Below are 26,855 nucleotides of genomic sequence, written 5' to 3' on the forward strand. Positions count from 1 at the left end.
ATGTCCATAGCAAAACCCGTTGATGGCATAAACGCAGAGACAAAGAAAGGGAAATCCGTGGATTCTGGATCAAGTCTTACATCCGACCTACGAACAATTGAAAATCCAGACCGTTAAAAATATCCGTTGGTTATCCCGTCACCCCGGGCTTGTTCCATGGCTGCTACTGCTGCTGCCGTTACCGTCTTCCCCTGCATCAATGGTCACCAGCCTCGCCTCGGTCTCCTTCGCCATAGATTACCCGCCGGAAAGCCTTCGTCCATCTCAACACGTTTCCATTGTCACGGTTCGAGAGCCAGGCGTCTGTTCCCGCTCGCTGCAAAGAGTCGGCGGGAGCCCACCCAAGCCGGCGTAGAAGAGAAGGATGAGCCAGAATTCTCCCTTCTTACCGCCATGACGACTCCCCATAATGAGATTGTCATCCTTGATACCACCGATTCGAGGATCTTGCTCCTTGATCCTTCCCGTAAGCGTCTTGTTTCTCATTTCTCTTTCCGGATGATACGGTTTTGGTGCTTTTTCATAGTGCCATGTTGTTTCGCGCTTTCTATTTCTCTTTCCGGATGAAGTGGTTGCAGTGTTTTTTCATTGCGGGATGATGTTTCGTGTTTCTTTTTGTTGGTGATGGTGAAGCTGCTTTTTCGTGCTGAATTGTTGTTTTGTTTTTCTGTTTCTTGGTGATGCTGGCGTTGGCCAATTGCAGCTTGTGCTTTCGGTTTTTCTCTTTAGTGGACCAGTGGTTATGGCGATGGAGTTTTCTCGTTGTGGTTTTGTATTCTATGCTTTTCTCTTTTTTGGTGATGCTGGTGGCATGTCTATTTAATATTTCTCTTTCACTGTTTGGGGTGGGTTTTTCTTTGTGGGCTGATACATAGTTCTCTTTCTAGTGTTGCACTTATGGGGCGACTTCAGTATGGTTTTATGGCTTCATTTGTTGAAGTTGCATTTAAGACGGGACCGCAAAGGGCCGGGCATTTCGTGACCCACTTCTAAATTTCATTGCGATTCCAAGAGGGGCCGTACTTAAAGCGAGCTAGCTGTTAGCTAATCATATGGCTACTGATCTTAGAAGAACCTGGGCTTATAGATCAGCCATAATTTAGTTACGGCCTCTTCCAGTCATAGGGCATTGCAGAAAGATCTGTTTGTCTCCGTATTAGTAGGTTTCCTCATCTAGTTTGCAATGCTTTATTGAATAGTGGCTATCTTCCCTGCCCTTTCATAAATGGGGAAGATTCCATTTGGGATGCGTTTAAGTAATTGCCTGCGAGACTCCAAAACAGTAAACATGTTGTGTGTATTAGTTAAAACTTAAAAATTGTCTGTTGGAAAGCTTTCAACTCAAGCATTTTGCTTACTGTTCTTTTTTGACCGACACTTCATGAGAACTGAGGTATAGATATTATCATAGTACTCTGAATCTATGCAGCTCAAAGTGGGAGGCTTGTAAAACCTTTTTGTTGCCAGAGAAACAAAATTGTGAATGAACATGCATCCTATAATGGATGAATAAAAAAGTGTATGTAGTTTAAACTATATAGCAACAAATACGTTTGTACACGAATCAGTTAAAATGGAGATGAGAGTGTAATCCGTGCATCTTAAAGTGGAGAAGCTTATGGATCTTTCTTGCCTGAGAAATATAATCGTGAATGCATATGCGACCTATAATGAATGACAAATACGTATCTGTAGGAAACAGGCAAGGAATAGCATGTCAAGTTCTATAGTGCCTCCAATAGGCATAACAGTAAGCTGAATTCGGTTTAGCAGTCAGATTTGAACATGCATATTGACTTGCTAGGATATCTGAATATGTCAGTTCACATTACTTTTGTTTGCATCATCACGTTTGTGATATCTGAAACTTTTGCAATTGACTTTGATAACGTCTGATATGATTATGACCCTGTTACAAAATACATCCATGCAGATAACATCCACAGCATATACATGAAGGAGACAAAATGGACAGGTTCATATTGGGTAAAGAATGCTTTTCTCTCCTTTGATTGTTTTTTTCTTTTTTAATCTGCATTTTTACCATTTGATTAAGAAAACTGAATGGTCCTGTATTTGGATCATTTCTACCGTTCTTACTATCAGATCAGTTGCCACTATTTCTTAGTTGCATACATGGACATATTCTGAAGACATTCATGCAAAAGGTTCTCAAACTAATTCAGGAACTATGAACTATGCCTTCTTCAATACACTCTGATTAATGATGCAATTGTTGTGTCATGGTTTAACTTTCAGTCTGTCAATTTGACTGTGAACAAAATGATAGCAAACCAGTTCCTGATTTCATATTCTGGTTATTCTAGGCAGTTGGGCATACTTTCCTAATAAAAACTTTTTTTCTTTCATTTCAGGTATTTCTTGAAAGCTTCCATATTTTTATTTGCGTATGCTTCACTGACTAATAATCCTAATGATAGAAAAGTTCACAAGGTTTAAAGCAAAAAATCCATATGCATGTGAAGAGTACTTTGTCATATCATCATTTCTGGTTCTATCCTCTCGTCCACATCTTTCTCTCTCTCCCCCATATATGACACTGTTTTATTTTCATGTGATGCCTTTATGTTCCCACTCCCCATTCATATGCAACTACCAAACCCATGAAACAAGTGATTTGCTTATGTTTGCCTTTGTATTTTGATTGTAGAATTAGAAGTGTTAACTATTCTAGTGTTTCAACTGCATCCGGTAGTGATATTTATGTAATTAAGTTCTCATTTTGTATCCATTTGAGAACATAGCAGAACTTTAATAATTTTATCTAAAAGATAGTTTCTGTGCGAAATTTCCAAAGAAACAGGCTGCTGTTTGAATTTGAAAAAAAAATGTCAGTTCATCATTGTCTGTCTCCTCATTGTCATTTATCATGGAAAACTGCAGTGACTGTTCAATAGCGTCATCCTTTCCTATTTTTGAACATCTTCACAGAAGAATGTTCATTCTCCCTATGCAAGTTGACTGGACTCTTTCTAGTACCATCTGCAGCATGGGTGGTAAATTTGTTCTTTTACCATTGTCAATATCAAGCCACATGTCGTTGCTCACCTAACCACATAAATCCTATTCAAATTCATATGTTCTATTTTTTCCTGTACCATCTATGTTTGTAAAGATTTTCCCAACGCTTTTATGGTTATGTTGCTTACATCTTTTATATTCATACGTATTTTTTCAGACGTTGAACTCAATTTTTGGCTTTTTAAACTTTGTGGTCATGTTTTGTTTCACTCAGGATGAGTTTGCAAGTCTTCCAGCTATTGTACCTTCAGGTCCTATTGCTATGTTGGGTCTGGTAATTGACAATAACCTGCTCTCACTTATTTTAAGGAGCTCATGTATTTTAGATTATTATGTGAAAATTGTATTGAACTTGTTCTGTGCACAAAAATCTGTCCCTAGGGTGGCGGAACTGCAGCTCATTTGATGCTGGACTTGTGGCCTTCCTTGGAGCTTGATGGTTGGGAGATTGATGAAATTGTAAGAAATTCATTTGTTTAGCTTGCTTTCTTTATCTTCTCTTGTGAATGAACTTCCTTTTCCGGATGCCCATATTACTCCTACCTGAATATGCTTGATCTGGTAGGAAGACTAGAGATCCGTCTTCTGTCACCTAAACGTAGAAATGCTACTTCACCAAGCATGACTGTGGCTTTATGTGGAAGGAAAATGTGTAATTCAGTATATACCATGAATTGTCTCACTGACTGGATAAATAATCTGAGGCTAGTCTACTGGCTAAGCTGAGTGAGTTTGAACCAGTCAAAGCCTGGCTTCCTTTTAGCTGCTAGATTCACAAGGCTCTTATATAAACTGTATCTGCCAAGTTTGAATTTTAGAGGTGCATTCTCAGATAAGCATGACTTGGACTAGTGTACCTTGAGTTTCCAAGTGTGACAATTAATATTGTTCTACAGAGTTCCACTAAATCAACTTCTGGGTCTGCAAATGAAGCTAACTCATCTAAGTACAGAGTCCATCTCAAGTCCCCCATGTAGGACTATTCACTGAACTTCAGAATGATATCATGGAGTTGAGATGACATTTATAGATATTTGATCTATGTATATGTTGAACAATCCAACTTTGTTTTGATGCTTTGCAGCTTGCTTTGCTACATATAGTTATCATCTTTCATGATTCAACGGTAATATTTCCTAAATCGATGAATCCTCATTATTTTTTAGTTATCATCTTACATCACAACTTCATAAGTTCAAAACATATAGTTATCATCTTTCATGATTCAACAGTAATATTTCCTAAATCGATGAATCCTCATTATTTTTTATGAAAATGAGCTAAATCTCTCCCTCCGACGCCTCGTGGAGTCTTTAAACACAAGAAGAGAGAGAGGGAGGAGTGTTTAAACTTTAATTTTTGTGTTTTTCCCTGTATTGTATGATATGGGGGTGTATCGTCCGTATCGTATGATATGGGCAATACGCTTACAATACATGACCGTATCGTGTATTGTAAGCATACCGTAGAGGTTTTCTAGACCTATATGGTAGGTCCGTATCGTATGATATGGATAACATTGCGTATTATCATTTTTAAGCCTCAGGATATCTTGGTTGATAGCTGCACATCTTATCCTTCTCAATTGCAAATGCATTTCTAGTGCAATTCATGTATGTTTCTTTTCCTTAAATCGTCATCTATGTAGCTGATAGATAAAGCAAGGGAGTATCTCGGCTTGTCTATCTTGGAGAAGCGTAATGATGCTGGTGGAGTTCTTCGTGTTCATGTTGGTGATGCACTTTCTCCTGATGTTGCTGTTCCTGGTGGGTTTGCTGGTAAGCTAATAGAAACCAAGAAGCTATCAAATGTCATTTGCTGAAGCAACTTACTCTTCGACAATAAATCTGATAGTTCTTCTCATACTCTCTGTCCTGTTTCCTTTACATGCTTGCAGTGAAGAGAAAACCAAGTGAATTAAGTGCTTTTTTCTATCTTTCATGAAGAAAGGCTTAAGAAATCATCTAGTACATAAGCATACTGAAATAATGGGGCTGCAAAATATTATTGAAGAAAACAAATCACACTGCAAAAAAATTGCCAATATGCAATGAAAGCGTAGTAGCAGATTGTAATTCTTTTTCTGAAAGCTAAAGGCAGTCAGATTTTACCTTAGCAAAGCATTTGTATCTACACAACTTGACATGTTGTTCTGATAATCCAAGCATTTTCTTCTTCCTTTTTGTTGAACTCTTTGATTATTATGAGTTTTTCAGGTATTGTGGTGGATCTGTTTGCTGATGGGGAGGTTCTACCTCAATTAGAAGAGGTTTGTTTCTGATTCTTGTTTGGGTTGGATTAAGAGTAATGACGAATACCCCTTTAGTATAAGAGAAGTTACGAACTCATCCCACAACTTCCATAAGTTACATGTATGCTTCTTTAAACTGCATGGTAACAGGTTTCAACATGGATGCAACTTGGGAAGAAGCTCATGTCAAATGGCCGTATAATGGTGAACTGTGGTGGTACTCTTGATGAAGATTGCAGTCTTGGCAAACGAATGGACCATGTACATGTCTCTTCCCATGGTATCTTAGGAAAGAACCCAACAATGGAGGCAATGAGGGAAGCCTTTTCAGAAGTATGTCCAGCTCACTACTCGTTTTTTCTTCTTCCCTGATTTTGTGTTCCAGCCAATTAGCTTATAATGGAGCGTGATGCTCTTTTTTTTACTAAATAACTGTTGAGGGTTTGCTTCGGTATCTGATGGCTCAAAGGCAATGCATCTTGTATAAAAATTATTGAAAAAATATAAGTTTTCATGTACAGAAACAGAACAAGAGAAGAGAAAACCTCTGCGACGCTAGTCACAAAAACTTCGCATCTAGGTCATTATTAGCTCCAACTGATATCAAATGTTTGTTGTGCATTTATGTTCCAAGACACCCAAGAAATATAAAAAGTATTATAGTTATTCAAGAAACAGTATTACATATATATATTGAAGTATTCTAGTGCAATACTGTTCCCATCTACGTGCATGTCCGATGTGGTCTATGACTCTGTTCATTCTTTTTGCATAAAAAACAGGTGAACTGGAAGAAAATGGAACAAGGGGAAAGCCTCAATTTTCTTGCCCTCACAGGACCTCTACCAGACGTGGACCAATGGGCACAAGCTGTTCCTGAGAAATTGAGTTCCAATGTTAGACAATGGAAACCATGCAGCTCTTTGTGATATGTCATATACTTGTTGAGGGCAGATTCATTTAGTGGGCTGTTTATTCTGCCTCTCTCTGAATATTGGATTCAGAAGAACCAGAAGCACTAACATTCAATTTCGGACTGCAATCAGACGAGCTGCTCTGAAATGGCGAAAAGCAAGTTGCCTCTGAGATTTTGAGTTACTGTTGGACCTGGACCTTGGCTTTGTGGTGGAAGAAAAGTAAAAGTCAAGTGTCTGGTGCTTCCATGCGCTTCAACCGACTCGCACTTTGCTGGAGGACGAATCAAATTAGATCCGTCAGTGAATACTCTTCAATACCAAAGGAAATCATGTTGTGAGCAAATCAAATTTTTAAGTTTCCTAATCTGTTGCATAGGCTGCTTTTGCAAGCTTAGTTGAATCTGCGCATTCTAGTTTATCATTGGCTCTGTTTATAATTAGATCTTTCTCTTCTTTCCCCGATATAGGGTGTACCAATTTTAACATGTGATGCAACTAATGCTGTAAACATCAATGTCCCAAATTGATCATCTGCCAGATAATCATCCTGTGGCGGTGATATTGAATCATTTAACCCACACATTTAAGAATGCGACCAAGCCACTATTGTTTTGTAGAATGAACCAGAATGGGCAGTACCAGCTTATTCACACATTCCGCCTATTGCACACTTAAAATCAGCCTCTTCTTTGTGAAAGGTTCGGTGAAGGGTTCCAAATCAGTCCAGTAAGGTGCCAATCCAAACCAATGCAGATTCCTTTCTGCTCCGATACAGATACCATGTTTTGTTCCTTCCTTGAAGTGAATCTCTCTCGTACTGAGTCTGCTTAAAGTGAGGAGAGGGGTGGGTAGGTACGAGGTAACTGAGTTTCAAAAATTTCTCTCATGGATCATCTTTTTCCATTCTTCTCTCGACCATCGTTTTGCAAGGAATTTTGGAAAAAGCTCAGTGAGTCGGACAGAGTTCACATTAAGTTTGCAATATGTAGAGCAGATCCACTTGAAGTTTTCGTGTGATTGGCAACATTCACGCTGAAAGTGTCAGCAGTACCAAGAGTCCGGCGCTTTTACAAGGATTTCACTGACAACTTGGTAGTTTAATATCATACTCAAATCCGTTGGGCGTTGCTGGGGGTCAAGTATGCCCCTTGGTACAACACCAAGAACACAGTAAGCCTGAAGCCCGACCAGTCTGGCATGCAAGCGAAGGGACTCGGGAACCCCAAAGAACAAATCATTGCGATTTATCAGTTCCCATCTTTGGAAGAACTCTATAAAACGCCTTATCCTGCTAGTTGGTGATCCACCGTCTTAATTGTTAAAACATATAAGGTGGCATCTTCACCTACTAAGAATAGTAGAAATTGAGACGTTTAGTACTTCAGACTGGAGGCAGAATCTGACGACCGGACCTACTTGTGTTGCTCAGGATGAAGTTCACCCCTTGGAACAACACAAATAACTGCGTAAACCTGAATCCCAACCAGCCTGGTATCCAAGCGAGGACTCAGGAACCCCAAGAGCAAATCATTTTCATTTATCAAAGCTCCTTTTGGAAGAACCCTATAAAACACCTCATCTCCTTGGTGGTGATTCACCGTCATCGTCGTTCAACATATGAGGTGTACTTTGTGTGGTGACTCATCCAGAATGGCTGGATCAGAACGAGGATAAGTCGCATAAGGTCCATGTGATTTGGCAGATGACCATGTGTGTTCTCGTATAACATATAGACTCCACAGCTCACGAGGGGAGAGACATGTCCTCGACAACCTCGTCTTAGTTATCAAGTTAGGAAAAGAATCCTTGGAATCAATTTGTTCCTAAAATTAACAGCCTAGCAGGGTAACTGCCTGAAAAGAACTGACGGCACATACTCTTTATCAGCATTCAAGAAGAATCATTTTATTCTACACTACATTTTCCACCTTTTGCATGGCACTGATGCATATATTTTACCAATTATAAATGCAAAGTAAATGCATAAGCCTAGCTAGGTTAAGCAGGAAGATAATATAAAAAATGTACGCAGAAGACAACAACTTTCCCTTTAAATCAAGAACAGGAAATGAAACTAAAGGGAACACTAGAGAGAATGGTGGCAAAAAACAAGATTAATATAAGCTAGAACCCCCTAAATTTGTGGTAGCCTGCTGAACCAGGGTGTTAGACTACAGTGAAATGCAACCAACTAATCCAAAAGATATCTGCTACTCCAATCAAAGAAGCCACTGTACACCAGCTGCTGCTGCACCCATCGATGCTTGATCATGGATGCAAGAAGTCACAAGATGCACCTTTTTTACAGTAACCATTCTCATGGAACTTGCAAACTTTTTGACTTCTAGGAGGCCTAGGCCCACCACCGCTTACACTGCTCCCACTGCCACTGCCACCCCCACCAGGTGGCTTGCTCCATGGCCTCATCCCATGACCTTGACCACCATAACCACCCCTATCACCATATCCAGAGTACCTGTCTCCTTCTCGCCTCTGTTGCTCCCATACTCCTCTTTGATTTACGGAGTCAACTCCCCATCTTGCATTTGTATTTCCAGGTTGTTGGCTCCACCCTGCTCTAGAACTTTCTACGGATGGACCCCAACCACTTCTCCTTGACACAGACGGTTCGCTGACCCCCCCAGGTCTCCAAGTGCTGTGAGAAGATGGTACCCCCTGTTTATCAGTTGGGCCGGCCAAATTCTTTGAAGGTGAACCCCAGCTTTCTGGGACAGCTGACCTGTAGCTGCTCTTACCTAGATACAGATTGGCAACACCACTTGAAGTATTTCCTGCCATAGGAGGGGGGAGCGAAGAGACGTTACTACTGTTTGCACTTATCTGTGTGCTCCAAGCATCAGATGAAGCCATTGGTACAGTAGCAGTGGCAGTAGCTGAAACAGAAAAACCTCCACTTCTCGTTGTTTGAGGATGCCGAACTTTATTGGAAACAGCATCCCAAGCACTAGGAGCTCTGGCTTGTTCTGCAGCAGTTGGAACAGAAAAATCTCCAGAAAAGATACCAGATATTTGAGAATTTGAAGTTGCAACGGCCATATCACTCACATCATTACTAGATGGGACTTGTGCTTCAGAAGCTGAAACAGAAAAGTTGCCAGGCAACCGGTTAGATCCTTGAGAGTGCTGAACAGTAGGAGGAACATCGCCTGATCCACTGGTAACTGGGGTTTGTTCTCCGGCTGAAACAAGTAAAGGACTTGAATCAGAAGCCCAAGAAACATCATGCATACCCTGATCTGCAGTGTTGGAAGAGGCCACAGATCCTGCTGCATCAGTTGCCACCAAAGATGCGCCAGCATCTTGATCATGTTCAGAACATGGATCAGAGGTTCCGGTAGGATTGACCGACTGAATGACTTCAGAAACCTCAGGTGATGTCTGAGGTGAAAGCCAGCCATCACGAGGGATGTTACCCTGAGGGATATCAACAGGCTTTTGCAAAGACTCCTGCCTTTCAGAAGCCAGGCAAAAGCCCTCACCTTTATCATTTGAAATATAGGCCACTGGCCGCGAAATCATTTCAGAACCTTGACTCATAGGAATAGAAGCAGCTGTAGATGAGACACCACACCCAGAGGCACTGCTTCCAAAACCACTATCAGATACCCAGCCATCAGGCTGTGAGGACCCTTCTACTGAAACTGGAATTTGTGACCCAGACAACTTTATTTTGGAGTCTTCCACTTGAGAAGGTGAGCTGCAAAATGGAGCTGATTCGATGGAACCTTCAACCTTGTCAGTGTCCAGATCCTCAGGGAAAAAATCAGTGACTGGCTCACCACCTTCAGCATCCAAAAGGCCATCCCAAATCTCATCAACCGTGCTATCTTCAGCAGCTATTATAACAAACTGACTGCTTTCAGGGTTCTCATTAGCAAGCAAAGCATCTTGAGTATCCATGGGCTCATGAAGAGAGTCGGCAGAACCTGTGTCTGCATGTGCAGCGTCCTGTGCCAGAAGGTCCGAAGACATGTTATTATCACAATTTTGGCCATCATTGTGAATCACATGAGAAAGACCTGCAGTTACTGACTGCAGAAGAGCATGAGTTGAAGGACCCAAGCCTGCTGATGAAATAGGATGAATTGCTACTGGGACAATCTTAGGGTATTTGTCTGCATCAAGAACAACACCTATAGTAGGCTCAGGAGATGAACCAGCAGACATGGCCCCAGAATTCTGACCACTTGTCCAAACACCTCCAATTTGAGTTGAACCTAATGTCATAGCATCCTGTTCCATAGCTGAAGTTACCAAATTTGCTTGCTGCCTATCTGTAGCTGTGGATGTTATGGTAGGCTGAGTTCCTGTAATAGGAGATTGTCGCTCCAAATCATTTACAGGGCTCAATGGCTCATCAGAAACTTGTGCATTTTTGGAAGTTTTGTCCACCGACTGAATGGCAGTATTAGAAGATCGTAGCTTGTCATTCACAGCACTCACTGGTTCAAGCAAAACTTGTGAATCAGATGTCTTCTTTTCAGAAGTCCAATCCTTTGATTGAATTGCTGCAAGAGAAGACTGTTGCTCCAAATTATTCAAATGGCTCACTAATTCAACAGAAGCATGTAAATCAGGTGCTTTACTTTCAGAAATCTGATTCTCCATTTGAGAAGATGTGACAGAGGATTGCTGCCTCAGATTATCCACATGGCCCACTGGTTCACCAACACTGTGTGGAGCCACCGGTTTATTTTCAGTTTGATCCTTCATCCACTTACTGGTAGCAGATGTTTGGGTTGGGTCCAACTGGTCAGTTCTAATGCTGATTGCATTACAGTGACTCCCTGCAGCAGAAGTTGCACTTGCAAGTGGTGATGCCTCTTTAATTTCCTTTGAAGGTATATTTTCTGTATCAGATTTTTCACCATCCCCCAATGATTGGGTTGAAGAAGCCAAACTGTCCAGATGATTATCATATCCATTGCTTGCATTCCAAGTTCCACTAGGCTGAACCTCCAAAGGCTTGGCAGGACTCCAACGACTCATGTGGCTCTCAGAATGGTTAAACTTTACACCTGAAACCCCGACTCGAGTATCTGTAGTTGGTTGCAGAGATGCTGTGTAGGAGTTATCTACATGTGATGGAAGCATCTTAGGACTGTGCCCAAAAGATTCGCTTGACCGAGGAGTAGATCCCCCTGATGGATCCTGAGCAGAAGAAACAGTTGTAACATGCCCCTGACTGGGTTCAAGCGATTCCATTGATGAACTTGTCCAACTAGTTGATTGTCTCTCTTGTCCATCTTTTCTTGTTATTTCAGCACTGCCACTAACAAAACCACCAGCTTCCTTCCAGCTGGGTTTCCAGTTCCCATCTCTTTGGTCACTACCTGTCCAAGTTGAATGATTGGCCCCAGGCAGGTTCCTATCATGACTACTATTATCCCAGCTACCAACTCCACCAACCTTCTGAGCATTTGCATAAGTTCCTTGCAGATCAGACTGGGATGACTCCTGATGATACTTTCCCACCAGAGCATCATTTAGCAATACAGCATCTTCTTGCTTCTCAGAAGTTCTCCATATTCGAAGATCTGAAGGAAAATAACCTGTTGTACTCCATTTACGCAACTGCACCATAGAAAACGGCCCCTGAATTTTACCTGATGGATCAGAATAGTGCCACATCTTCTCTGTGTCAATATTGTTAGCTGATGCTGTGACACCAACAGCTTGAGGTGTTGTTGGAATTTCTGGCAACATGCCACTAGAAAGTTGATTAGAGCCTTGACTCCAAGCTCTGTTTCTTGTATCATTATTTTGCTCACTACAATGAGAATAGGAATTTTTGCTTTGGCTCAATGTTTTATCACCAATGACACATTGGCCTCTCTCAATTCTAGGTTCCCTTGATGCAGAAGAACTCTTGATTCTATCCCAAGGACTATTTGAGCTTTTTTGAGAACCATCCAGGCCATCAACAACTACTCCTTTCCCAGGAGAGAGTGCATCCCGTCCTCGTTTAGGATATCCAATGTCCCTAGGCCGTGCATAATTCTCTGAAGAAGAGCAAAAAGTTAAATAAGTTGCTTACAGAAGATCAAAGTATAACCATGAATCAGATTTAAATAGATCATACTTATACCTCTTTTCCGATCATCTTCTTCTGTTTCTTCAGATTCATAATTTGGATCCATATTAGGATCAGCATGCACTTCTGCAACTTCCTGTAGTCTTCGAGCTCGTTCAGCAGGATCATTAAGAACCTGGAGCTTTTCTACACATTCTCTAAGCGTGAAAAATAGGTTAAGAATCACTCCGCTGCTGGTTTGCCCTTGTTCATTTTAGAACAAAAGAAAAAAGAAGTGGACATAAAACATCAAGATCTTTTTTCCTTCCATTTTTGGTTTATGGGGTGTATGACACAGTTGTCAAAAAACATACATGTAGAGTTAAGCAAGTATCCATTGCATGGGAAACAGATTTAATTGTTAAGACAATATTGTTGTCCAGTGGGACGAGTTCCAAAATATGCATTAGCAATTTTCCTAGAAAATTTTACCTGAAACAATAAAAGAACCAGAAACAAGAACAATGTCTAAAAAGAACCCAGAAAATATAAAGCGAATAAAGAAAAAGTTCTATAAATTTTATAACAAGAACAAATTGAGCATGAAAAGCTGGTATGAACTTTCATTAAAGTCAAGCGGCTCGAGCCTATATAATTGGTTACTTTAATACTCCATTACATGGTTTTGCATGATAAAGCACTCATCAACAACATTAATAGTTTAATGCATGGAAGGTACATTATTTTAATATTTTCAAATCCTTGTATTGCATTCACAGGGTTTAGCACTAGGACATTGTATAGAACTTGTGATGACGGCTCGAGCCTATATAATTGGTTACTTTAATACTCCATTACATGGTTTTGCATGATAAAGCACTCATCCACAACATTAATAGTTTAATGCATGGGAGGTACATTATTTTAATATTTTCAAATCCTCGTACTGCATTCACAGGGTTTAGCACTAGGACATTGTATAGAACTTGTGATGATATGTTACAGTAGAAGCAAGTAATATCGTAAACTCATTTTTTTATTTGAAAGAGCATACCAATTTTGTCTCCAACAAACTGAGAGTGGGCATGGGGTGTGGATGCAAATGCACCATTTTTCACAAGTGCTCGGTTCAGGTGCTGCAGTGGTGGTATAGACATATAGGTGCATGTCTATACATGCATTTCAGTTGGAGAATAAACATAATAGCCATCAATTTATTAACAGATTAACAGTCACACCCAAAAAACACCAGGTGTGGACACACACGCACCCGGTGCACACCCCAAGTCAGATGCAGCAGCCTATTTGAAGCAACAGTGTGACACAGGCATGAGGATGGTAACCAAATACGTCACTGCCACCAAATAGTAGCACATACAATTAATCATAGTTTCATGCAGGAAATTTCTTAATCATGCCTTTTAGATCAAGGATAAAATTTAGGAAATTTAAGGAATTATGCAGAAGAAGAAAAGTGTCAAATGTCATACAACAAAAGCATTTAAAACTTCACGTGCCTAAACACCAAAAAGCAGAGCTTATAAAAACAGAAATTCTGAAAAAGGATATTCTTTTCGACGGCCCTTTTCACTAGCTCGATCGCGAAGATGACCAAGCTTCAGTATCTCTGTATCAAACCACTGCACGATGAACACATGTATAAGCAATTTAGCACCAGAATTTGCAGGAATTGAAGCATTTTGTAGATATAAGCACACTCAGTCTCACATCATTAACTTTGACTTGCTGAAGTGCCTTCGCTTTCTCGTGAATCTCACCCTACAAAAAATTAACATATGAATAAACAAATAGCCTGCAGAAATATTAACAAACTGTCAAATTCAGGAGACCTACAATCTTACCACGGTTAGCCGGCTAATAAACCCACACTTTATGCTTTGACGTAGCCGTTTACATTCTTCCTGCAGACATAACCATTTTGTGGTCACTAACTAACAGAAGTGCACTATTATCAAAACTGACCAAAATGTGCAAATGACCACACTGTTTCATTGTTCACAAAAAGGCACATCAAAATGTGAAATAATCTTTTCAAAATTTGCTTTCAAAGGCTTACTCCATCTTAACAGATCAATATATATCGTACATAGAAGAATGATATAAATGAAGGAGCAACTCCAAGCATGATATAAATGGAGGAGCAACTCCAAGCAACAGCTATGGTCATCATATCCATGTGATAGAAACAAATACAAATGCAAAAGAAACTGGAAGTTTGGAACCATGCAATGACCATAAGTAGCAAAAGACTATTTAGCTTTCATCCACAAATTGGTAAAGAACACAGTGGTCTTATCGTGCCTGCAAAATTTTCAAGATCAACTCAATATCCAGCTCCAACTTTTATTCAAACTTTAAAAAGAGATTTTTTTTTTTTCTTTTGGTTCTGAAAAGATCTAACTGATGGATGTTTAAGTTGTTGAATTTCATTCAGAGAGCAAGTAGCATTATTTCCTCTATGTCAACATGGACTCACTTAAACAATATCCCTAATTAAAACGCATATTCATATGGTAATGGTATAATTTTTTGGAGCCACAAGTTGTTGGCTCTTATTTAACCTGACCTTTTCTTAACTTGTTCTGCGTGTGAAACAAACTGTGCAAACCAAAGAAAGCACCACAGAACACTACAGCCATGCCCCACACATGCACTACGAGCTAGTTCCTTTCTGATAGATACTAGCTATTAAGCAACAATGAGGCCTAAAAATTATCCAATGATAACCCACTATGCTTATCCAAGCGTCCTTTGCAAATTTAAGCTCCGCCATGTCCAGAGTTAAGAGGGCTTGGCAATTGGCATGGGTACTCTCACCCAGTATAGAATGATGAAGTTCAAATGCAGAGTGTGTGGTCCGGAAGTAAGAGCATGCACATCACCTTCACATCAAAAAATCAAACAACACTAAGCTACTTGCACTAAAAAGCACCTTGCAACAGAATCTATAATATACAACATTGCTAAAGGTGTGCACTCTAAAACTGAAAAATAAAGCAAACATACAACAACGTGTGGATCATGGACTTAACCATGCCAAACACAGGGTTGACTACATCTATATAACACAGACACTTCCAAAAGGGAGAAGTACCTGTGTCGATACAATCTGCCACGGTTAAAGGTGCAGGTGCAGCTTTAGACACAGCTTGGGTGCGGCTCTGACCATGTCGGTTGTGCTCAACAGACTCAACTTACCCAAGGCTGAATCTGTCCAATATTGGACTCAGTAATTTTTGTTCAGCTCCAAGATCATCCAACATTTAGGGTTTTCTTTTATTTTTTAATCCTTACGGAGTCATTAGTGTTTTTTATTATATGAATATGATCTGATTTGGCACTATAATCTTATTTTTAAGACTGCTCATTGCATGTTGTAATCATATTTTGCTTATGTTTATCTGTTGGTGTTGTTTTATCCAACGAATATGAAGTTATGAACTGATGTGGCAATTGGCACTTATAATCTGATTTTGAAGTACGATCTTCTGCTATTTTTGTCAGATGTTTATCAGGTTTTCTGTTAGTGTTTTCACATTTCAGATGCATATAAATCATTATCACAATTATTGTTCTTCGGTTTTTAACAGCAAATTTTTATTGGGTAATTTTTTACAAAGTTAATTTTCTCATGAAAATATCCAGAAAATGAAAAAAATCAAAAATTAGGTAAGGATAAAATAAATGAGAAACTAATAAGGCAGACATAAAAGAAGCTAGATAAAATGACAAAAATAATGTTGTAATGATGGTAAATAACTTCATTTAAGTATAAATTTGATTCATGATAATATTGATGCAAAAAACAAGAAAAACAAAAAATGAAAAAAAAAAGCGATAAGAAAATTATTAAAATGCAATAAATTTGTTTTCATGTTCTTTTTCAGAAAAAAGCACTTTTTCAGGATTTTCTATTGTTTTTGTTTTCTTAGTTAATATCATGATGTTTTCAAAAATACAACGATATCTGTGACAATTGTATAAATATGAACAGCTACTGCACAAGTAGGTCATGTTGCTGATCTGTTTTAAACTTTTATTGCTTTATAACTGCTATCGATGTATGTGTGGGTGTGGTGGGTACGGCCATGTCCCTGTACCCAAGCTTTTTGAAAATGTTTCGCAGTTGTACCATACCCATGTGAGATAGGTGCAAAGCTTTGCATTAGGGCTTTGCACTATATCAATAAAAGTGTTAAATCCAACAAACCCAAACATAGAAAACAAGAAGATTCAATGTTATTTCAATCTGCATGAGAGTATATCGGCAGCAGCAGCGAAACTCTTCACGTCATTCTCTTCTTGTGTAAAAGAGAAAGTAACAGCAATAGGGAACAAAACCCTAACTAATACTCAACTAAAGACAGTAAAATACAAGACTACTCTTAGTTAATAAAAGACTGACCTCACTTACAAGGGGTAAAACTGTAAACTAAGTTAAAACATATTACAATAAGAAGGACATAAATAGACTTTGACTAACATGAGCCGAATTAGACCTACTAACTTTAACAAAAAGGAGGTACAATCTAGATGCCAAGTGACATATCTACATGACAAGGAGCATATGCTTTTTTTTTTAACTCCTAAAAGAATATTTTTATTAGTGCAATTAAGTGCACTTTCATGAGTCGATCCTCATGATTTTACTTGAAAGATCAAGAAAAGAAATTTAACATGCTGGTAAGTAGAACACCTGGTTATTAATTGAAGAAAATCTGTTCCAACTGTTACAAGCATAAACCCTCAAGGAGATTATGAATAGCCTAATGATGATTTTTTTTTGTCACTTTCAAGAATTAATTAAGTTCCCCACAGTAATTTTTTGATCTAACGTCATTGCCAGCTTCCACTTGCATGTTCACGAAAAACAGTTTTCAACTCATGGCATCAAGAACTAGTTGTGGGACAAGCACTGCTCAGCACTAGAAAAACAAATTGGAGAAGATAATATCTCTATTTCAATGTGGTCAATGGACTAAATATGAAAACAACGAGTAAAAAGGAAAAAAAGAGGGAAGACATCATTATGCTCATGCACCAGAGAAAACAACCAAGAACTAAAAAGTGAGAAATAATTCAATTTTGCTTAAACATTATCACAAAACAAACAATAATGTTTTTCTGCCACAAAATACGGGTTAAATGAACCACTTACTGTAAGGCATGGAACAGAAAATAAAGGAAAAGAAAGAAACACGAAGAACAAAAACAATATATTTTCCTGTCAAAAGGATATCAAGTGAACTCATAAAACTTGTACCAACTAACGCTGCAAAGTGCAAACTAATATTTAGGATATTTACTATATAAAGCTAAAGATGTCAAACAGGAGGAAAATAGTTAACCAGGAAATTAACCTCCAGAAACACCAAACATGATACGATGATAAATACATGAATTACTGAGCCCTACAAATGCAGACTGAAAGAAAATAAATTTAGGTCCTCCCATTTACCTCAGAGAACTCTTGATTTGAAACAGAGTCAGTTGTTATAGCTTCCGTCTTGTTCAGATTTAGAATCTCCAGCATGATATCAGTCGACTTCTTGCCAGTTTTATATTCTTTAGCTGCCTTACTGGTACCTGTAAAGATACCATAAGACAACAATACTCAGGTATCCACACATATTTTCATGCATAGAAAAATTATCCGAATGAAAAGCCAAATAATTTTCAATTTGCAAACAATATACGAAAAAAAATAAATTATTATTACCTACAACTTGGACAAGCCTGTACATGTCTTGCTTATTACCCGATCCAGAAATCCTGATTCTTACAAATGAACCAACAACTTTTTCCTGGAATTTCTCCATGTCATCAAGCAAATCCTCTACTAAATTTCGTCGCAAGTAAATTAAGTTAATGTTGTGTGTATCTATTGCTGCATAATCATTCACATTTGTCTGTTGTGTACCCTCATCAGCTTTCTTCTTCAATTTCCGTTTTTTATCTGACCCTGTCTTAGGTGTTGTGATTCCATCAAGTTCAACCTGTGTAGTATCATCCTCAGCATTTCCCCTTTGAATTTTATGGGCCTCAGGGGAGGTCTCTTTTTTGAGAATGTGAGATTCAATAAGCTTCATCATTTCAAGATGCCCAAGACGAGCCTTACCAAAAAGACTTTGGAGCCTTGCATCACAAAGAATCTGACTCTTCTTATGAGGGTCACGAAGTTGATATTTTGTAACATATTCCATCAAAAGAGACTGAACCTCAAAAACAGATAAGGTTGACTTATCAACATTCATATGTTCAACAAAGTACAATAGCTCCTTTGAAGCCCATCTTTCAGAATCAGTTAGTTCAGAAGCCCCATCTCCAGATATATCTCTGGTTATGCTTGGCAGCACCTTGTCTGCAGCATCGATCCTTGGCTTTTTCTTTTGCCTCTTAGGTGCTGATTTGTCCTTCTCAAGTTGGTGTTTCAAATTGTCAGAACCATCATTCTGTTCATTGTCAGCATTGTGCAATTCATTAGATGCAATTGGCGGGACACGAGCTCCTACTCCTTTCCATGGATTACTAGCATTAATAACCTCTTCACGGTTCAATGACATCTTCCGCTTCACATCTTGCCAGTACTCCTTGAATAAGTACTCCCAGCTACTTTTATCATCAAAATCCACTACAACCTACAAAAGTGTACATAGATCATCACATACATGTGTGTCCTATAGAGTATAGATCACCTACCAAGAGAAAAATTTACTCTTTGTTCTATCAAATGTGTGCCTTGGTACATCAAGTAAACATCTCATGCTCAAGAAGAACCATTTTTTCTTTACTTCACAAATGCGATGATAAAAAGGAGATAAAATGATATATTGAAATCACATATGACATATCTAACTGCAACGGCGAGCAGGACAATAAGATGATACATTGACATTACATATCGACATATCTAACTGCAATGGCGAGCAGTTTGAGTAGTTCTACAGTCATAAGATTAGGCAATTACACTATAGACACGAGGCCAACACGCTGCCTTTAATCTGCTCTTTGAAGCAATTGGATCTGATAAGAAGGTTATATGGTTAAGACTAATATCAGGCATGCATTTGGAACTACTGATATCTCTATTTCCTATTCTCTTTTTTGCATTGCGAACACTGATAACTTAAATCTTGGTCGCACTATAATAAAGGCAAACTGAACAAAAAAATTCTTATGTTACTCCAACTAGATCCCTCTAGAAGGTAGTGACATCCAATGTTATCCGTATCGTATGATACATATGTATAGGTTTAGAAAACTTATACGGTATGCTTACGATACACAATATGCCCGTGTATCATAAGCGTATCCCCATATCATACGATACGGGACAAAATTCTTTATTTTTTTAAAGTTTAAACACTCCTCCCTCTCTCTCTTCTTGTTTTTAAAGACTCCAAGAGATGTGAGAGGGAGAGATTTTTCCCATTTTCATCAAAAATAACCGAAGATTTGTCGATTTGGGGAGATATTATCGTTGAATCATGAAAGATGATAACTATATATTTTGAACATATGAAATTGTGATATAATCTAAGTCCTAAGACTCCAAGTCCTAAGACTCTAAGTTCTAAGATTCTATAAAATTTCAAGTTTAAAATTGTGATGGATGCTTATTATGTTATTTTGAATCTCTGATTTCTTATTTTTGAATGTGTTGTCGATACACATGAATGTTCCTTATGTATCATGATCTTTTTTCTATTTGAATATATTTTTCTTGATTTCTGATTTTCTGTTTATTTTTTCAGATTTTTAATTATTTTTCTCTATTTTTATGATTTTTAAATTTTTTAAAATTAAAAAATTTAATTCTACGAGACGCCACACTACATTTGTGATATGTTATGATACGACTTATAGGTCAGCCCGACCGATACGCATACGCTACACCTTTTACAACATTGGTGACATCCAAATTTAACCAAATCTCTCCATGATACTAATCTCTTCAAATTCAAGGTGGAGGATTAAGCCATGGTTCACTTCAAGTTCAAGCAATACCTTATTGATTGAGTCCACGTGTAACAATCCTCACTCTTGAAGCAACCTAGTGATTAAAAAGCTAAATCGTCCACACATATGCCTGTTAAGACCCAACCATCTGTCAACACTGCAGATAGAACTTAGAAGTCTAACCACTTCTACTAAAGTTCCATTAACATGCACTCAGTTAAATAGACAACAAGGCACCATCACAAACATATTTGTCATCATCCCGTACCTGTCGCTAAGAATCCAAAGAGTCAAAGTTCATTTAGCCATCCAGTTACTAAAATTATGTATCTTAGGCCATTTTGGTCACACACTATATCATCAAAATTTGGTGTCATATGAAAGATTGTTGAATAGCTAAGCATTCTGACCTCTTTGGATACTGGAACCAAATGGTTGTTCTTTATATGATGGACAAGTTTTCCAGCATTTGTAGCATAACCAAGTCATTAGGTATGAAATCTCATATATTGTAATCAGGATTGTTCAATGTACACAGACAGTCAGACTGCTTATGTTTTTATTGAACCACTCGTAAGGGGCATTTGATGGCATAAAATATTTCTTGTCATGCTGTACAGGGGTTGAAATTTTGCTGGAAAAAGTCCGAGCTCAAACCTCCAACTGAAATTTTGGAAAATCCATCATAACCCATTATAAAAACAGAACATGTTTTCTTGAATTTTTTTGCAGAATGTGAACACTTTAACAGTTTACTTACAGCACTTGAAACTTTTCATACCTAAATAACAGAAAATTTTCAAACACCCCTTAGAGATCCCAGAAAGATCATTGGTACAGAAATATATGCATGTACATAAATATTAATTGAATTCTACGAGTAGGCAACAGTTTACTGAAGAAAGTATAAACCCTTATATAAAAAAAAATAGATAAGAGATGGCAAAAAGAAAGGGGCAACTGATAACAACTAGATTCGTGAAAAACATACAATAAGCATTGCAAGCAACCAGCATAACAAGTAAGAATATCCAAAAACCCATTTTGTATTAAGTACAAAAAAAAAAAAAAAAAAAAAACTCTTTAAAGCTATGATAAACACTGAGCGAGCACGAAATTGCTATCTAAAAGACCTACAAGCAACAGAATGAAAAAAAAATTGGTTAATCAATTGATTGACTGCTGGTACCACTACAAATAATAGTTAACAACAGTGACAATAATAATTCACAATAATGTAACTCCCAGGTGATGGGCTATATCCAAGGAAGATATGTGATATGGACATGACAACACTACGACATTTAAGGGGAAAAGAGTTTTCCTATGTCTCTTTAGTCCTGGGGAAATGCAACATCCACATCAAAAGTAGTGATGACGTACATTTTCCTTGTTTGCATCCTTATTCTCTATGAGCATCACCAATCTCATGCAATTTACGCATAAACCTTTGTTTGCCCGCACGCATAAAAAATCAGATTGTCTGATGCATCCTTTGCAAAGAGAATATGTACATGTGTAGCATAAGAAATGCGCTGCCTTCTCACAAACACTACATAGATGCCAGCCTGCATCAAATAAAATCTCAATGAATATAACTCAGTACCTATATATTACCCATAAAAAAAACATATTAATCCCCTATAAATTGCCACTGGAGAACAGCATTCCACAAAACAGAGGTCGAGAAGGAACATCACAAACTTAACTTCATGGCAACAAGATGAACATAAAAATCCAGATCAAACAATCATCATCATCATCACATACAATACCTTCCTTCTCCCTTTTTCCTCTCCAAATGAAAATCGAAGGATAGCACACTCATGTGGAACACTTTAAAATTGTTGCTGACAAATAGTTCAGTAAGAACTTCACTACAAAATTCATGATTGATCAAATCAGAATCAAGACAAACAGCCATTCAAAACATCACCAACCTTTTGACGAAAAGTTTAGTATTTTCATGCTCTCAACCTTTTATCAACACAAAGACACCATTCTCTTGCTCTCAATATTTTCTTTTCCAAAACTTGTTTTCCACATCCCATATGAGTTCACCCACAACTATTAAAAGGTTTATCTGGTCAAGATAATTGTTCAATGAATTGTTCCTACAACTAGTGCTAGCAGCTGTCCTCAGAAGGCCATGCTGTTGATGACCTCATTAATGACCATTTACTAGAATTTAAATTATTAAAAAAAAAAGAATCTCCTGAACAGATGCTTTTGATGTGACACCGTTTTCCATTGGACCTTGCAGAGACCTTCTTCATGTAAATGCAATAGAGAACCTATAGCCCCTGCAAATTTAACCAAGAGAATGATGTAATTTCTTTTTAGGCACAAAAGTTCACTTCAATAATGCCCTCTACCACCTTGGTTAAAAAATTAAAAGTACATTCGTCTTTTTGTGTCCTCCCGAAACAAAAGGACTAGTCTAACACAACCCAAATTGTTTGGCACAGTTCGAGTGGGCGGTGGCTATCTGTCAGGCAAGCAGTCGCACTTCATCTCCTGGGTACTAAAGCAGGTGCATCTCCTGGGTCAAGAAGGATCACTAGGTGTTCTACCGTTATTCCCACAAGGGTTCAAGTTCAGGTCTTGGTTATCCATTTGACTCAATCGATTTTTTTTTTTTTTTGGCGGTGGGATTGTACTTGTAGACGAGAATCTAACCAAAGAAATAACTATGTTCTTCAATAATCCTACTATATTTAAGGGTATCTTGGCCATAGAGGCATGCACATATAGAATAAGGTCCTAAAAGCCACAGTAAAATGGTAAAGAAACCAATTAACCGCTGTTAATGGAAAACAGGGCAACTAGGTGCTTAAGCAAAGGTGCAGTTCTCCCCAAGACCTCAGACCCTAATTTGGGCAATTTGAATCGCCAACTTCCAGACTAAAGAGTCCCCAACTTTCTTTCACATACAACATGGACATTCTACTGCCTTCTTAGTTTGGGTGTATATTTGGCTCGGTTAGAACCAGCATCCATTTTGATTATTCCTTTGACTCAAGCTCAAGCTTTAAATGGACACATCAAACCAAGACTTGCTATTTAAATTTACGAATGAAGATCAGCTTTAACCTGGTGAGTTTATTAAATTCCAAAACGTCCAAAGATGATTGTGTGATACCCATACTTGGGTAAGAGGAGGAAAAACAATTTTAATATGTTGATATAAATTTCTGTGCTCACCTAAATCCTACGTCATTCATACAGGACTTACAAAATATTTTTCATAAAAAAAATCTACAAGCCATTCTATGAAAGCATCTCAAAAATGATGTTCCTATTTGTCCATGTTAGAGTCCCCAAAAAAAATAAATAAATATTCCTAGAAATCATACTTGAACTATTTCTGTTTTATTCAGAACTTCAACTGTTATTGGCATTCTAATATTTTCCTGTTCTCCCTGTGCATAATTGACAACAATCTGGCACTCTATCCTTATTGTTGGAATTTACTCTTATTGGCTTTACTTCCAAGTTCCAAGTTCCAATAAAGATTGCTTTTGCATGAGTACCGCCAATGTCATTCCTTCCAAAAAAGAATCCCCATTACATCAAATAATAGGCTTTTCCGCAGGTTCATTCTAAAATTATTATGGTACGAAAGCCATTTTCTGACTGAATTACAGAATCCCCATTTTTCACCTCAGAAACTTTTCTTGACAACAGTTATTGTTTGGGTTTTTTTTTTTTTTCTTTTTCCTCCAATCACATGATCCAGTTGTCCTTGACTTCATCATTCATCCAAAATAGAGATACTTGTCCTTCGTTTTCTCGCCTTCACTTGTATAACCTAATCCGGTTTCCCTACTTTATTTGTCCAAGATTATTGTGCTGAAATGTTATACAATGAAAGTAGGACAAGGACATGCACATAATCTGTACAAAGTAGAAAGTACAAACCAAGATGCTCTGTTTCATCAATTTTCTCTCAAGATATGCATGTAAAATAGTAAACCTTATAGCATCATAGTCATGTTTGTTGGAGAAAATTTAGGCCTCCCACACTACATAAAAAGCACAACCAGAGAAGGCCGTCAGCCCTTGCGTCTATGGGATTCTTTTAAGTGGACGACTTGTTCAAAATTCATTTCATAGTCAAACTCAATACTCAGAACAGAAACATCAAAAGCCCCACATCATGCATTAAACCCGTCTCCTCCAATATAACCCAAATGAAGAAGAAACGGGAAACACACCAAAGATAGAGAAAAAATGACGAGCAAGTAGCACCGACCACAAATAAGATTTTCCAGGGATCTCTTCGCAAATAAAAACATTAATACTCCGAAGAACGAGAAGAAACAGCAAGTGGTACCTTAGTGAAGCATGAACTATTCGTACCAAAGAAATAGAGAGAAAGTGAGATAGAGAGAGAGCTCACCGCAATTCCAGCGGCCTTTCTTCCGAAAGAAGGCCTCATCACGGTTAACGCACGTAGGGTGGTACGCCTTAGGGCACATCCTGTAGAAGGAAAAACGCCATGATTACTCCCCCAATGAAAGAAACCCCAAAATTAAACACGCCTATAACCCAAAAACACGGAAATAACATCAAGAACCATCTCCCCAATAGCAGAAATCCAAGGAGAATATCATACTTTCTGTCGCAAAGCACGAGATTTCCCCCATCAAAGCAAATGAAGCAGACGTCCTCCTCCTCCTCGCTCTTCTTCGTCTTCACAGGAGTCCGCCCACCCTTCCGCCCTCTCTTCCGCTTTACGCCACCACTCCGGCCCCGGCCCGAGCTGGACTCCCGGGCACCACCACGGTCCTGCGCCGTAACAGCCGCCATCTCCACATCCAACACCCCATCAACCAAGGTCCCACCAACGACATGATGAGAAGGAGAGGGAATGAGCTCCTGCAACTCTCCACCGTCGCAAGGCACCAAATTCGAACCCAGGGCCGCGTTCTCCGCCACCGGCGCCGCGGGGACCATTGACCCATCTTCCGGCTGGTCGAATTGCAGCGGCCGGTAGACGTCGGCAGCCCCCTGGTCGTCCATGGCGGATTTTCTCTTCAGACCACCTTTAGAATCGTCGGTGTTCCTCCAATAGACGGCTGTTTGACAACAGGGAAGGGCATCTATTTCCCGAGAATTCCCCCCTCCTTGCCCTTCTTCTCCTTCAGAGCTCAAGCTCACCCTTCTTCTTCTTCCTCAAAGCTCACCCTTTTTCGTCTTCTTCAGTGAAGCAAGAAGGGTGGGTGAAGAAGCATCCCGCTTGAGAAAGGTCGTCCCCTTCTCCGCCAGACTCTCTTGTAACGAAAACCAACCCTCTCTCTCTCCTACTCTCTCTCTCTCTCTAACCTTCACTTATACCACTCCCCCTCTCTCCCTCTACCACCGTCTTGTCTTATTATCCGGAAATTGCATCCATTTACCGGACATGACCTCCGATATTGGATTTTTTTTTCCTTTTTTTGAGAAATCGTGGAAAATTAATTAAAAGTGGGATAACTGCAATGACTTTTCTGCCCTTCATATTTAAAATTTAGTCAAAGCGTCGAGCATTTGTTCTGAGGAGATTGAAGTCGGACCCACTTCACTTTTCTCAAAGAAGCTTTTGTTGCTGCAGAACTTTCCACTAAAGCTTAAACAGTGTGATCCTAAATTGTGATTATGGTCCCATCGTAAGATGATCAATTGAATTGTTCTAGAGATAATTCACACTATAATCGAACCGAACAAACGCCTTGATAAAGTTCATGTTCTAACTTACTTTTAAGCTGTTGGAACTTATCAGTTCCAAGCCTTATTAAATGCTGGAACTTGTTAAAATTAAGTTGGTTCGTGTTTATGTATCTATTCTCATTATTACAGTGGTGTTTAATGATAATTGTGTTGAGTTGGTTGCTGATTTACTAAAGCAATGTTAAAGATTGGCTTTAACAAACTTAGGAAGTGGTTGTAACTAGGTACCCTTTTTTTATGGGACATAATTAAATATATTGCGTAGTATAGTTTTGTTTTATTTGCTAATATACTTTGTGCATTTTTTTTCTTCGTAGACAAGTCATGCCTTAAATTAGACGTGTAGATTCTTTAGTCTTTATTGATCTTACCTTATTCTTCGGCCCAGAAGGTCGACATTTCAAAAGTTGTGATTGCACAATTCAGTCGTATATTATGAATAATTATCACACCTTTATGTTATTGTAAAGAAAATGTACAAAAAAAAGAGAGAAAAGAACATTGCAAATGACCGGAGTTTTAGTTGAGATAATTCAAAATTTTTCCTTTTTTTCAACTTGAAGATTGTGCGCTTTACTTCTATTTTAACTATTTAGATTATTCAGCGGTAAAAACCAGTTGAATATTTTGATATTTTTTAAATACTGTTACTTAAATGCTTCATTTTTTATCTTCAACTAGCATTTCATTGAGTTTTATGCTTAAACTCAAGTAGCCTTTGTAATAGTATGTGATGATCATGTGACACCATTAAAAACAAAGCAATCGTCATTGTGCAGAAATGCATATTTGCTTTGCGTGATCGTTGAAGTATTGTTTTAACTTGTAAATGTTTCTTATAATATTTATTTGTCTACGTTTGCATATTTCGTGGGTTGCTTGGTGGGTTCTTCATTGATATTATATAAGCTATTGGCCC

At 38.4% G+C, this 26,855-nt stretch overlaps 2 protein-coding genes across 2 annotated transcripts; one reads left to right on the forward strand and one right to left on the reverse strand.

Moving 5' to 3' along the window:
- The first annotated feature begins 3 nt into the window (after nucleotides 1-3).
- LOC116247023 (uncharacterized) lies at nucleotides 4-6,672 on the forward strand. Its single transcript, XM_031618967.2, has 8 exons — nucleotides 4-466; nucleotides 1,934-1,986; nucleotides 3,257-3,316; nucleotides 3,424-3,501; nucleotides 4,691-4,820; nucleotides 5,259-5,311; nucleotides 5,444-5,626; nucleotides 6,076-6,672. The coding sequence occupies exons 1-8, from the start codon at nucleotides 157-159 to the stop codon at nucleotides 6,220-6,222; spliced, it is 1,014 nt and encodes a 337-aa protein (XP_031474827.1). The 5' UTR covers nucleotides 4-156; the 3' UTR covers nucleotides 6,223-6,672.
- A 1,518-nt stretch (nucleotides 6,673-8,190) lies between these two features.
- Nucleotides 8,191-25,550, reverse strand: LOC116248632 (zinc finger CCCH domain-containing protein 44-like). The gene is made up of 10 exons (XM_031621537.2): nucleotides 24,843-25,550; nucleotides 24,627-24,706; nucleotides 21,608-21,792; nucleotides 17,985-18,903; nucleotides 17,724-17,851; nucleotides 14,107-14,166; nucleotides 13,973-14,023; nucleotides 13,814-13,884; nucleotides 12,320-12,468; nucleotides 8,191-12,233 (listed from the first exon to the last, which is right to left on the reverse strand). The coding sequence occupies exons 1-10, from the start codon at nucleotides 25,247-25,249 to the stop codon at nucleotides 8,479-8,481; spliced, it is 5,805 nt and encodes a 1,934-aa protein (XP_031477397.1). The 5' UTR covers nucleotides 25,250-25,550; the 3' UTR covers nucleotides 8,191-8,478.
- Nucleotides 25,551-26,855: the final 1,305 nt, after the last annotated feature.

This window comes from Nymphaea colorata, chromosome 2, assembly GCF_008831285.2.
Source record: "Nymphaea colorata isolate Beijing-Zhang1983 chromosome 2, ASM883128v2, whole genome shotgun sequence".
NCBI classification, from domain to species: domain Eukaryota; kingdom Viridiplantae; phylum Streptophyta; class Magnoliopsida; order Nymphaeales; family Nymphaeaceae; genus Nymphaea; species Nymphaea colorata.